This window comes from Spinacia oleracea, chromosome 4 (genome assembly GCF_020520425.1).
Source record: "Spinacia oleracea cultivar Varoflay chromosome 4, BTI_SOV_V1, whole genome shotgun sequence".
NCBI lineage: Eukaryota > Viridiplantae > Streptophyta > Magnoliopsida > Caryophyllales > Amaranthaceae > Spinacia > Spinacia oleracea.
This window is the reverse complement of record NC_079490.1, coordinates 67,734,360-67,749,386: the sequence shown is the minus strand read 5'-3', so window position 1 is coordinate 67,749,386 and position 15,027 is coordinate 67,734,360. Positions and strand designations below refer to the sequence as shown.

Here is a 15,027-nt window from a genome sequence, read left to right as displayed (position 1 = left end):
TTAGTCGTTGACTGTATATTCTATGAGTGATTATGTATTACTAAAATTCAATATTGTTAGTCGTAAGTGATTGACTGTAGTTTTATAGTTGTTGATGGCATATTAATGGATATTTATTGTATATTGCGAAACGTTGACGGTATATTACAAGATTGTTGATGTATTCCAAAAATATAATGTTGATTGTATATGAGCCCACATCAAATAGCACGTGACTGTAGTTAAGCCCATTTTTAATGACATTTTCGTAATAAAATGTTCATTTATTTACGAAAATGCCATTTGATTGGGACAATTTTCCCAATCAACTATATTATCTCGGAAAAGCTCCACTACTTCGATCACTCACTCTTCCTCTCTCCTCCTCCATAATGTCGGACTCGGATCCCGAGCCATCGTCGGCGAAACCCCGCTCAATCAGCGGCACCGAAAACAGCTGGTGCAAGGCGGCAAGCGGCGGCACAGGAATAACAGTACTATCTCTCCTCTTCAACAAACACCCTAATTTCACTCGTCTCCAAAATGCTCTCCACAAACTCCAGAATTCCCACCCAATCCTCCGCGCCAAACTCCACTTCGATGCTCTCACTGCCACTTTCTCTCTCCTCATACCTCATTCCTCCTCCCTCCGTCTCCAGTCCTTGGATACTCAATCAACGGCCCGGATCATCCAATCTCAATCCAATGTGGGCCCCACTGATATCACCCCCTTCCAGATCCTTCTAGAACAGGAGCTCAACAACAACCCCTGGGAAAATCTCGACCGTTCATCAGAAACTGAAGGTATTGATGTCTTGCACGCGAGTGTGTATGAGATTGAGGAAGGAGAAAAATGGGCGGTGATGATGAAGCTTCACACTGGGGCATGTGATCGGACGGCGGCGGTTGCGGTGATGAAGGAATTGATGTGGTTGATGAAGAGTGGTAGTGGGTCCCAGGGAGTTGTGGAGGAAGACGGAGAAGTGGGGTTGGGGGTTGAAGAATATATTCCGAGTGGAAGGACGACTAAACGGTTCTGGTCTCGTGGGGTTGATATGCTGGGTTACTCGCTGAATTCCTTTCGGTTGAGTAATTTGGAGTTTGTTGACCCGAGTTCGCCTCGGCGCTCAAGGGCGGTACGGTTGCTGTTGGATTCGGATCATACCACCATGCTACTTGAGGTATACACATTATGCTACTTTGGGAATTTGTTTTCAATTGAGTTTGTGACATGATGTGGAATTATACTTCGTATGTTAATTTACTTGGACTTGCATTTGTGTATTGCATGGGTAAATTTGAAAAATTGATGTTAGATTGTTAGGATATGATGGTAAAAGGTGGATTTTAATTTCGTAGTTGTAAATTGTTTAGCAATTGATATTTTGTATGGAGCTCAATGCGGGGATATAAACACATCATTAACCAAATACATTAGGTTATTGAAGAAAAATATTGTGGTGGTTGAAAAGGTGAGTACTAAATAGTATTAGAGTGAGACATTTATTATGGAATGGTAGTATAGATACTTAGGTGTATAGATATAGATAGAGAGTTGCTTAAGCCTGCTAGAGTGCTATTTCAGAGAGATGCAGCATTTTTAGGGTGAATGTTGTACTACTACTGATGTGCACATCTTAGAAAGCAACTCATAATATGATGGCCGATTGAATGGTTTTGTGATGGTTTTATCAAATTGAAGGATTTTGAAGCAAGAATTGGTGTTGATGTTGGTTGTAGTGATAGATCACATATTGTTAGCGCTCAGGGGTCAAGTTGTGAATGAAGGAAAATTCAATTTAAGGAACTAAGAAAGGTATTCAAGCAAAATTTACCGAAGGGGTTAGGCTCATGTGTATTGTGGGCCTATTCACTCAGTTTTTGGTTAGCTCCATGAGGGACTACCCTTTTCATAAGAATGACTCATGGATTGCTATTGAATTAGGCTCGTCATATGTTGTCCTAAAAAAGAGTTCGCGTGCACATGATGGGTTGATTGAACTGTTTTGTGATAAATTTAATCAAATTGAAGGAATTTGAAGCAACAATTGATGGTGGACGTAGTAGGTCCCATATTGTTAGGTATCAGCCAGGTGTTAAGTTGTCAATAAAGGAAAGTTTGCTTCGAGGTACGGAGTACCAAGAAAGGTACTCCCTCCGTCCCGGAATACTCGAAACGGTTTAACTGACACAGAGTTTAATACATTGTAATTGACTTATTAGTTAATCAGATGGTAGTTGGTAGTGAGGTATTTTTTTAATATAGGTAGTGGGATGTGTCAAAATCTTAAAGGGGTAGGGGGGTGGGGGTGGGAGTAGTAAAAAAATTTAATATTTTTTTAGGGAGTAAGAATGTAGGTGGGTCCTTGGGTAACTAGGAATTGATATAATATTAATGAAAGTTTCAATTTTTAGAAACGTTGCAAGTAATCCGGGACGGCCTTATAAGGAAAGCGTCTCAAGTATTCCAGGACGGGGGAGTATTCAAGAAAATAAATCATTGCAAGACAGTCAAGACGAGGCTAGTTTCGTAAAAGTTTCTTGGTATTTTTTGTTTACTTTATATGTATTTTAGGCTTTTAACTAGCAAGTCCAAATCTTTTTCATTGCATTCCCAGATGAATTCCTTTTCCTTTGGTGTTGGCTGTGGCCGATGAATTTCCCTGATTTTGTGGGAATGGCTTGTCCAATTAGTGTAAAACTAATAGCATCACCAACTGCTTATGCTTATCCAACTCCTGTGACATTTCTTCCACCCGTTATTTTTTGGTTGATGTAATATCTAATTCCAAGTACACATGTAGGCGACCTAGCACTATATGTTTGCTGATGATATGGTATGACTCTTTGACGACCACCATGTGTAGTAAAAGTACACACAATTTACTACTTTCATCTTACTGTAGTTTCACTCAAAGAAGGATTTGGTTGGATGATGCTTATTTTTTAGGGAAAGTATTGCCAACTTGCCATTTCACTGACAATTAGGTAAATACTAGTTTCTAGAATCACTTGGCAACATAGTGTTATGTTACTCTATCACTTGTTACTCTCTGTTATTAAAGCCCTTACACGTTTATTATACCGTAATGTTGTTGAAATCATATACAGGGATATTCTTCACCCATATACTAGTCATTATGAAGGCTTGGAACCTCTCAATTCTCATAAAATATCAAATTAAGGTGTTACTTCTAATAAAACAGAGGTGTTTATAGACCTATTTCAAATGTACCTGCATAATTAGAAGAGGGGGGTAAGCAAGTTGGCTAGAAGACGAGAAGAAAGGTGGCAACAACAACAAAATCTTAGTCCCAAAATGTTTTGGGGTGGGCTAACATGAATCGTCGTAGGAGGTCGTCATTGTCACCAATCAAACCAGAAAGGAACGGGAAGTTAAAAGGATAAACAAGAAAGAGGGAGAAAGTGAAATTAATGAAAGTAATTTAAGAGGAAAATATAAATATATTACAGAAAAAATATTATAACGGATAATAAAAATAAGTAAAGTTTAAAATACATAAATAAGTAAAATACGTACATTTCAAAAAGTAAGAATAGTCAAAATGGAAGTTGTATAAGTCAAATGAAGTCATCAATGTATATTCTCTCCCTCCACTCTGTCCTATCCAACGCCATATTTTCCTCAATCCCAAGAAAGCTCATATCGTGCTCAATCACCTTCCTCAAAGTTTTCTTAGCTCTTCCCCTACCCCTTGCAATTCTATCACCTTGCCACCCTTCTAGCCTCCTAACCGGGGCATCACTTGATCTTCTGCTTACATGCCCAAACCATCTTAAACGATTTTCCATCACCTTAAACTCAATCGGTGCAACCCCTTACTTTCTTCCTAATAATTTCATTCCTCAAACGATCCTTGTATGCCCACATGTCACGGTCCGAGTGTTTTGATACCGGATCCGTGCCGCGCCCTCTTGCCTATTGGCGGCAAGGAGGCAAGCCTTGTGCGGAATGAGTGTCTTGTGACTCGTAGGCGCACGAGTAAGCGTCTGATTCTGAAATGGCACTTTTGCCTATTGGCGACAAGAGCGAGGGTCGAGGGTCGAACGGGGCGCTTGTGTGCGCACAACAGACACAAGCGGGACCGTCGACGAGAATGTATCTGTTTCGAGGGAGACTTTGTTGGGTCTTAGAAAGCTTAAAGGCTAGCAACAACACATGAATTAAGCAAAGGCAACTTCTGATGAGAGCTATTGGTTCATACCCCTCATAGAGGTTTATTTTGAATTAGCTAAAACTTGCCAGTGAACACTAGAATTACAGTAACATAATAATTCTCCCTAAAGTCTAGAAAACTATTAGAAAGATCCTAGAAAGCAATAGAAAGGAGGAATACAAGTAAAGGAAGGTTGGATTCTAACATCCTCCCCCACTTAAGCTGTCGACGCCCTCGTCGACTTACAAGAATTACAAAAGATGAAAGAAAAAGCTCCTTCTCTAAACTCTGTAGTCTTCTCTGCGCTGTTGGTTGATGGCGGTTGTTGGAGTCTTCTTAAATCTTGTTGTGTCTTGCTAGGTTGATGAATCTTGTGAATCCAAGTCTTCCTTATTTCTGGTTTCTGGTTCGGAGCGGCTGGGCTTGAGCTTGTATCTTGTTTCTTGTTTCTGATGCGAGGGGGTATCTATAATGTCGCCTTTCTGAGTGGCTCCATCACTCGCATTGCCGAAAGGTATCGGCCCTTCTCTTTTGTCTTTGTGGGAGTACCTGTACTTCGAACTAGACAAACTTGTCCACCTGCTACAAGCAAAGAATTCAAGCGAGGCATCACAACTGCTTTGCTGGTGCGGAGGAACTCCAATCCAAGTACAAGGTTGAAGTCGTCCATGTTGATGGCAGCCCAGTCTCCCAACTTTGCTTCCACCTGTTCTGGCACACTGAAAATCGGCTTGGCTATGGAGTTGACGGATTTCATGCTACCGCCTCCTTTCTTGAGCACTAACCCCAATCTTCGGGCTTTTGCTTTGGTCACAAAGTTGTGAGAGGTGCCGGTGTCTACCATGGCTCGAGCACCTCCCATTTACCACGAGGTCCACGTACATCATGTTTGTGGATTCCTCTCTTGTCTTCGGGGCCTCTTTCCCCATTGCATACATCATGTAGACGGAACTCATTCTGCGGGGCTCGTCGTCTTCATTGCATGCTTCTTCTTCTGTCTCTTTTGGGGTTTCCTCCACGGACATGGTCGACAACTTCCTTGTAGGTTGTCGATCTCCCCTTTGTGTTTGCACTCCTACCATTTGTGTGGGTCTCGACATAGCAAACAGTTAAGTCTGCTGATGTTTCTCGAGGGCGTGCTGATCTTGGATTCCTTTGTTGATACGGAAGGTGATGACCAGGATTTCTGTGAATCTCCTCCCCCATTTCCTTTCTTGAATCCTCCGACTGAGTTGGACGACACCCTTGAGTCACTTCTCGCACTCTTGGGTGAGCTTGGGGTCGGTCCCTCCAAGCTTGTAGGCGTCCCCCTTGTTTCTTCTTCCGAGCGATGTCCCCTCCCTGTGGAGTAGTCCATTAATCGCTCCGCAGCAGTCGTAGCGGCCGAAAGAGTGTCAACCTTCGCCCTCAATACTTCACGCTGCGCCCATTCTTGTAGCCCGTGAACAAAGTTAAACAACCGATCCTTCTCATTCATGTCTTGGATGTCCAACATGCAGGCCGAGTATTCCTTCACATAGTCGCGTATAGAGCCCTTGTGGCGGATCTCCTGTAGCTTCATCCTTGCAACAAACTCGGTGTTCTCGGGATAGAATTGATCTTTGAGTTCCTTCTTGAACTCTTCCCAGGTGTCTATCTTTATTTTTCCCTCTTCGATATATTCTAAAATATTGCTCCATGTCGAAGAGGAAATTATCAACTTCCTTCGAGTCTCTAGCCCCACTGTAGTCTCGAGGCTTTGGAGGTTTGATCTTCATCGCACCACCTCCACTCGAATCAGTCCTTGCAGCGCGCATCAGTGTCGCGCATTTTCTTGGGCATCTTCAGCTTACTTCTGGACAAAGTTGAGTTGTTCCTGAAGCGCTTCTTTCTCTTGCATGAGCTCATCGACCGCACCCTCGAGTCTTTCTATCTCTTTGGCCTGGCCAATCACAACTTCCTCGAGTCGGGTCCAGCTCTCTGACTTGCCTTGCCTTCTAGCCAGGCTAGTCTTTCTTCGATTGATTCCATCTCAGTTTGCTTCTTGGGTCTCTCGATGCCTAGGTTTGAACCTTGGCTTTGATACCAACTGTCACGGTCCGAGTGTTTTGACACCGGATCCGTGCGGCGCCCTCTTGCCTATTGGCGGCAAGGAGGCAAGCCTTGTGCGGAATGAGTGTCTTGTGACTCGTAGGGGCACGAATAAGCGTCTGATTCTGAAAGGGCACTCTTGCCTATTGGCGACAAGAGCGAGGGTCGAACGGGGCGCTTGTGTGCGCACAGCAGGCACAAGCGGGACCGTCGACGAGAATGTATCTGTTTGGAGGGAGACTTTGTTGGGTCTTAGAAAGCTTAAAAGCATGCGACAGCATAATATCTATAAAGGCTAGCAACAACACATGAATTAAGCAAATGCAACTTCTGATGAGAGGTATTGGTTCATACCCCTCGTAGAGGTTTATTTTGAATTAGCTAAAACTTGCTAGTGAACACTAGAATTACAGTAACATAATATTTCTCCCGAAAGCCTAGAAAACTATTAGAAAGATCCTAGAAAGCAATAGAAAGGAGGAATACAAGTAAAGGAAGGTTGGATTCTAACACCACACATCCAACATAACATGCGCATCTCCGCCACATTCATCTTATACATGTGAAAATGTTTCACTGCCTAGCATTCCGTGACGTATGACAACGCCGGTTGAATAGACGTGCGGTAAAATTTTCCCTTCAATCTTTGGGGCATGCCTGGATCACATAGGAACCCCGTGGCACTTTTCCACTTCAACCAACATGCTTTGATTCTATGAGCCACATCGCCATCCAATTCCATTTCCTTTTGGATAATAGATTCTAAATAACTGAACATTTCAGAGCCTTGGATAATTTTCCCATCTAAGGTAATCGCCCGTCTCTCTTGAACTTCAGTAAACTTAAACTCCATATATTCCGTCTTGTTTCTACTCAGCCTAAAACCTCGATATTCAAAAGTTTGTCTACATAACTCCAACTTACTTTCCACTCCTTTTGTTTCATCAATCAACACAATATCATTGATGATATTGGAAAATTGTACCTACAAGCAGATAATTTGTCATCACACAACACTTTCAAATATTTCCAAAAGAAAAAGAAATCACTTTTGTTTCTTCTTTGATGTCTTTCTTCAACCTATTCTAATACTCGTAAAGACTAATCTCCTCCAACTTCTGAAATTTTGTTTGAACCTCCTTTCATATTTTCTGGTGCATTGCCTCTAACACTATTCGTCGTCTTGCTATGAAACTATATGAATTCTCCGAGAACTTACAAGAGAATTTTGGTCTTCAACGGTCCATGGTTGGCGTTTTCAAATTATCTGATCGTTTGGACCATAACCAAGTGCAGTGTTCCAATCTCTGCTGAGTGGAGTAGAATGTCACCTGTCAAGTAGATTTTCTGGTGCTCCATTCCTCCATTCTTTCCTGTTGTTCATTCGAACTCATCATTACTAAACCTGGTGATAATCTAGCCTCTCCATACAAGGCGATCCTTGGTAGAGTTGTTGCGGATACGGATGGAAATAGAAGATTTATCTATGTGAAATTTAGGGATGTTGGATATTTGTAAGAGAAATTTTGTCACGTTTAACATTACTGTGTGGGGTGCTTGGAAAGGGTTAGAATGATGATTGGGAGTCATCATCATTATCATTACCCCATTGCCTCAAGAGACTCTCACAAGAAGCGGGGTAAGGGGGGGTCGGGAGTCATCATCATTATCATTACCCCATTGCCTCAAAGAGGCTCCCGCAAGAAGCGGGGTAAGGAGCGGTCGAGTGTTAGGAAAATTTAATAAATTTGCTTAGCTTGAAAAGGAGTTCTCTTTCCTCATTAGAAGTGTATGAAAAAAGATAAAAAGTACTTAAGATAAGGTTTAAACAAACAAACCGATGTCAACCTTAGAGCAGACACTCCCCAACTCTGTAAGTCCTCTCCCTTTGTTTCCATCACACACCTCGTCACATTTAGGCAGTATTTAGCACTTTTTTCTATTAACCTCAACTGGTTACTATGTATCTGCTTTATCCTTTATGATCTTCATTAACAAGCCAACAAGTAAACCTTTTCATCAACCGCCTATTGCTACTGCTTACTGCCCTTAGATATGAAGTTAGCTTTTCTTTCTGTGAGCATATCATTGCTTTTGGCCGATTGATTTTGTACTGCGTCTACTCCGTAGTTTTGAACTTTTAATCAGCCATAACACTCTGTTCGCATTCCCAGCTTCTGATGCTGTTTTATCTTTGCCCAAAAATATGACATAATGTTATTTTGTATCCCCTTTCGTTTTTAGGACAATAGAACTGAATATGGAGAATGAATTTACTTTGGTAATATTTCTCTGATTTTCCACCCTTTCCTTTTGTGTTACTCTTATCATTCCCTCTTCTTTCATTATTTTCTCTCCCATTTTGCTGTATCTTAATATACTTTACTCAAATTACTTTTTCTTTGGGTGCAAGTGTTTAGTAATATAGTTTTATACTACTTGGCCAGAAGTCTCAGAGCAACACTAAAAGGTACTTAAACATATAAAGCTAGGAATAGAAGTAGTCAGAAACTAAACCCTAAACACCCACCTTCCTGTAAAGCTTTCCTGGACGAGGTCACACCATGGGCCAAGTTGTCCCATCAACTGTATTGAACCGTTTTCAAGTTAGCTAGAAGAGGTATAATGTTCAACTCATGTATAAAGGGAAAAAACAAACAACTTTAGAAATGCGGCGAAATATTACTTCGTATCTACTAACATTATCATTATCATTACCCCATTGCCTCAAAGAGGCTCCCGCAAGAAGCGGGGTAAGGGGGGGCGGGGGGGGTCGGACGTACGCAACCTTACCCCCGCAATTGCAGAGAGGTTGTTTCCAATTGACCCAAAAGTGATAACGGGGCGATAACGAGACGACCATCTTCTACTTCAGGGAAAGGAAGAGAAGAGGTATTAAGAGTCATTTTGATTTAGTCCATTACATCCCACGGCCAAAAGAACAAATGAATATTTAGCTTGATCGAAAACGGACACTACTTCGTGTCTACTAACATTCATCATTATCATTACCCCATTGCCTCAAAGAGGCTCCCGCAAGAAGCGGGGTAAGGGGGGGTCGGATGTACGCAACCTTATCCCCGCAATTGCGGAGAGGTTGTTTCCAATTGACCCAAAAGCGATAACGGGACGACAACAGGATGACCATCTTCTACTTCATGAAAGGAGGCGAAGAGGTTTTAAGAGCCATTTTGATTTAGTCTATTACATCCCACAGCCAAAAGAACAAATGAATCTTTGGCTGCATCAGAAATGGACAAAGTAACAAAAGCATAACTCAAAACTATATGCTTTAAACCCACCAAGAAGGGTCTGAACCAGCAAGCACATCTGCCAATCTGGTTTATTGCATTTAGATGCATGCACTTGTAGAAAACCGTTTCCTTGTAGCATGAAACCAGAAAACAGAAAGACCCTGACTCTTCTCAGGATCATGATCTTATCTGAGCTGCAGCAACAAGTAGGAACACGAAAGTTAAAACTAAATTCTACTTCATATTGCAGCCCAAGGCTAGTGATCTTGACTGATGTTTGTAGTGTGAGTTTTAGTTCGTAGATATTAAAACATTGGTTCATCCCTATTTGGCATACCGTTTTCAGGAGGGAAGAGTAGTAACTAGTAATTCTAATAATCATGCATTCTTCTGTCAAAGTCTTGCTTAAATATTTGCTGATTCAAATTTGCAGGGATGCAAGTCTAGAGGGATTAAATTATGTGGAGCCCTGTCAGCAGCGGCTTTAATTGCTGCACGATTGTCCAAATGCCTTCCTGATGGTGAATGGGAGAAGTATGCTGTGGTGACACTGATTGATTGTCGTAAACTTCTTGAGCCTGCCCTTTCTAGCTATCATGTTGGTAAGTCCGTGAAGTCTCTTCTATGCTATCCATTTGAAGGTTTGCTGAGGATTAAAAATATACTTTTGCTACATAGATCAGATTGCAACATGTGCTTTTGCGAATCATCAATGAAGCAAAATATTTGTGCCTTTTCTCTTCTTTTCCTTGGTAGCATTGTTTTCCTGCTTATTTAGTATCACCTGTCTGTTACACCTTCCTGTTATTTTCCGGTGACTACTCTTCCTGCTGGAGCAGGAAAATTGATTCGTTGTTGTAGCCTGTCCGCTGTCGATTTATTGAAAAGATTTTGTTGTTGGCCGCCTGCTGGATTCGACTCTAGATTGCAGTTCCTTCTATTTATTTAATTTTCATCCTTTTTTTGCCTCTTCAAGTTTGGTTTTAAAAAACTTCGTTTAGGCTCCTTGATTTGTGAAGCACACTATGTGCAACATAAAATAAAACTTTGTTTGGAAATGAAGATTGTAGCTTAGCGTCTTATAAGTATTTAAAACTTCGAATTTCTGTTGCAATAGGTAATAACTTTAAATGAGTAGTTGATACTTACCAATTTAACAAAAGTTTTTCAATTTTTTTTAATGCGACTTATTTCATTAAAGTTGCTTGACTTCTCAAACTCATGAACCTTATTATGAATTGTTTAATTCCCCGCACATTTATGATTTATCTGTATACTTCAAATTTTGATGATGGGGTTCATCTTTATTTATTTCCAATTATAGATAATCTTGAAAAAAATTCTGGTTAGTGTTCATATTTATTTAGAGAATATTTTTTTGGATAAGTTGTTAATTCATAATGAAATAGATTTCTCTTCAGTTATTTTGTCCATGTCCAACATTTGTGGGTCATCTATGACTGCATCAATCCGATGATTTTTTTCTTAACTAGGTGAGTCCCTTATTTCCTTTACAAAGCTTGGGCTTCCTTATGGGAATGATACTAGAAGCAATGTCTTCTAAGGTTCCAGTGATTAAGTGAGTTTGATTTCTATCTTTTCTATGGTCTGATACCCTCAACACTAGTGAACCTCTTAAATATATCGCCATCATCGTTCTTCCGAAATTATGAACTTTGTGTTGACTGTACTCTCATGTCACTGATTCTAATCGTACAACACGAAGATACATTATGCTAGGTGATGATGGGATAGGGACAAAGATATTCTCTGCTATACTTCCATCCAATTCATTTCAATTCAAAGATTTTGGGGGAAAAACCCTAATTTTCATAAACGAAGTATTGAAGTTCCAGAAAATTATGACACAAAACTTACATTGATGTGGATGAACACAGTCGAATTATTCCCAATACTGGCCTCGCTTTCTTTATAAAGTTGTCCCTTGGTACTCGCCTGGTTTCTATAAATGACATACTTGTACTTATATCATTTCTCTCATTTAATCATGAACCCACCTATATTCATACTTCCTAAAAGTATATTAAAAAAATTCAACTCACCCATCCCCACCTTCCCCTCACAATTTATTTTGTGATTCCATACACCCCCACCCCTCCCCCCCCCCCCCCCCCCCCCCCCCCCTCAGAAAGTTGGCACAATTTTCACTATGTAAAAGAAAATAACCCCACTATCAACTACCATCTAATTGAATAATAAGTCAATTAAATTGCCTTGAACTGCCTTCCGAAACAGAGGGAATAAGGTTTGGAATGATTGAATTGAGAATTACTCCACATTTGAACCTTGCAATTTCAAAGATTTTGTTCCAAAGGAAAGTTGTTTTTTTCGAGTTTTCTGGGTTTGGTGAAAAATAAAAGGAAAGGAAGGTTAGTAAAAAATGGAGGGGAAATGGCTGCAAGTAGTAAAAAGAGAGCATCACGTGTCCGACACGTGAGTGTGAATGCAAAGAAATTTTTGTGTAAGGTTTGCATTTGCGGTTGTTTCACGCAAAATCTGAGCTATAAAAGGTTTTTTTTTTTTTTTTTTTTTTGCAAATTTGCCAAAAGAAAATGAAATTATTTGAGGTTTTCCGTCGTTTCTGCATTAGTGATATTTCACTTGTGCGTGTCATGTGTTCCTTGAGACCCATGTCTAATTGTCTGGTGTAATGGGCTTGAGAATGTGCTTCAAAAATGGTAGATGTCCTCTCTTCCCTTTTTGAGTTAATTTGTCAAAATTATTTTTGCTTTCTATTGCATTGAGTTCTCTAAGATTAACCAACTAGAAATATGTTATGGGATACAATGTTTTGTAAATAGCCGTATATGTTCTCCATGCTCTTGAATTGCGGCTCCGTTTATTTTGACGGAATACACTTTTTCGGAAAATGAATTTTCCATTTTCCTTTGTTTTGTTAATGGTGGAAAACAATTTGTCCAAAGGTGAAAACACCTTTCTCAAACCAACTTTCCTTTGAAAAGAAGAGATGCCGCATTTTCCACTTTAATCCCTTACATTTACTTTTCTCTCATCGATTTCCACTTTTATGTTTTTCTTTATAAATTTTCTTATAAGGAAACAAGTAAAGGAAAACTATTTTCCATTAAGGTTTCCCTTGATTACTTTCTATAGAAATCATTTTGCTTTGAAAATGTTATCCGTTGAAACAAACGGAGGCTGCATGTGAAAAGGATAAGTTAGTTCAGTTTATTTTTGTTTATGGAAATACATACAAGCAGCTAGAAATAAAAAATTTGTGTACTGTCAGCTTTTATGTGGAAGTAAGTTCTTTCTTTATTGAGATGAATTTGTTGTTAGCTTTTCTTATGAACACTCATAATTCTGTTTGAAAATCACAATTCAGGATTCTACCATTCTGCCATCCTCAACACTCATGACATGAAGGGAGGCGAGGAGCTGTGGGAACTCGCGAGAAGAACCTACACATCCTTCGATGATGCAAAGAACTCAAACAAGCACTTTTCAGACATGGCAGACCTCAACTTTCTTATGTGCCGGGCCATTGAAAATCCAGGTTTGACTCCATCTTCTTCCCTGAGAACCTCCTTTATCTCAGTCTTTGAAGATCCAGTGATTGATGAAACGAATGAGAACCATGAGGAATTAGGGATAGAGGATTACATGGGTTGTGCTTCGACTCATGGTGTGGGCCCATCCATTGCCATATTCGACACAGTAAGGCAAGGCAAGCTGGATTGTGTTTGTGTCTATCCATTTCCATTGCATTCAAGAGAACAAATGCAAGAATTGATTGATAATTTGAAGAAAATCCTTATAGATTGCTTGTGATTCTTTGGAGAAAGTAGGCCTTGATAAAACCTAGTTGACTTCTTAAGGTTATCGTCCATACAATTAAGGGAGAAATGTAAATTATTCATCATTCCTTAATCGTTCGGTAGTATATTGCTGCAATTTATGTGATGGTCATCCCCTGTTGTCTAGAGGAGACTTTTCGTACCCCTTGTCACGGCACTTGCCCCTCCCTTTAGAATTTCTATATTGCTCCCACGAAGCATAAACCCTTCTATTTGTTCGTCTTGTCATTTTGGTATTTCCTTTTTCTTTTACAACAGCAACCATTGAAGATTTTTCTATTCAGAGGACGATTTGAGACATTGATTATGGTCGTGACTCGTTAGGCCGTCTTAATTAATCCCAGGAAAAAAAAAACTTGATAGATAAACATTTAAAAGGTTAAATGATTAAATTTATACTTTGTTAGTGATTTTGAAGAAATAATTTTTGTTAAGATGAAAAATATTATCCCTGAAAAATAGATAATTGTTACCTATATAAGAGTAAATATATATATGTTGAAAAGATATACTGAAACAAAGTTCAATCCTTATGATATCTTTTTTCTAGCTTTGACAACTTTAAAATAGTGTGATAGTCGTTTGAGAGTATCATTTAGAAATTGTATAGGAAAATAGTTGAGATTATCATTAATCGATTAAAATTCAATCTCTCCAACTAGACATATTATATTCTTGTGGGGCTTTGATTGTAATAATGACATATAAACAATCTTGATAATCATTCTTGGCTCATGCAAACACCATCTTGATCTAGTCTAGAAGTTTTAGATATCTTGTCAAGTTGATTTTATGTCCTTTTGTGAATCGCATTGAAGCATTCATGTATTTCACTTTGAGTAAATATAACCATATTTTCTCAAGTTCTTGTGAAATAGATAAGTCATATTTGGTCCATGAACATAATTGTCTAGAACCTTCTAACAACAATTCATTTCTATGTCATGTTTAACAAGTAAGACTCATGCGTCTTAAATTAATCAACTTTCAAAAATATCCATGCCATTAAATCTTATAATGTTGTCTTGTTGATATGGTCGTATAACATTGCCAAAGATACGTGGAACACAAATCAAGATATTTAAATTTGAACCTTCTGAAGTTTGAGTGTCAAGAGAATTGTTTGTTTATTAATCAATCATACGACTCAACCCATAAATGACCATTTCATTCAAATAATCACTCAACGATTGTTTTTGTTTACTTTGAATGTGAGTCTTTCTGTGTCCATCCAAACAGAAATGATTTATGATGATTAATGGAACAAAATGCATTAAGTTCCAGCCTTTTGAAGGATTTTAAAACAAACAGATTTCATTTCTCACTTGTAGGTCAACAACCGGACTTAACTTTCAAAGTTTGAGTTCTTAACAAAATTTAGAACCTCAGGCGGTAATCCAATACCATAGGAGTTAAATTCCTAAGTCGTTTCTTTTTAATATAAACTTCAAGGTAGAAATAGAATTTTGAATTCATTTCGTTCCCGTTTCCTATCATTTTTAGCACAGTTTCTTATAGCCCACAAGCTTTTACTCTTTGCTTGATTACATACTTTGTTATGTTTACAAAGTCCCTTTCCTTTTATTCGTTTTGAATGACCACATCTAATAAGTCTAGTTCATCAGTGAATCAAAAGGTAATTGTTTGTTAACCATTGGTAATACATGAGTTTTAACTCAATACTTCATTATTCCAAAACTACCTAGT

The 15,027-nt window shown here is 39.2% G+C and overlaps 1 protein-coding gene across 1 annotated transcript; it reads left to right on the top strand.

Moving 5' to 3' along the window:
• The first annotated feature begins 260 nt into the window (after positions 1 to 260).
• On the top strand, positions 261 to 13,543 carry LOC110802632 (uncharacterized). Its single transcript, XM_022008072.2, has 3 exons — positions 261 to 1,160; positions 9,915 to 10,083; positions 12,849 to 13,543. The coding sequence occupies exons 1-3, from the start codon at positions 276 to 278 to the stop codon at positions 13,292 to 13,294; spliced, it is 1,500 nt and encodes a 499-aa protein (XP_021863764.2). The 5' UTR covers positions 261 to 275; the 3' UTR covers positions 13,295 to 13,543.
• The last annotated feature ends 1,484 nt before the right edge of the window (positions 13,544 to 15,027 follow it).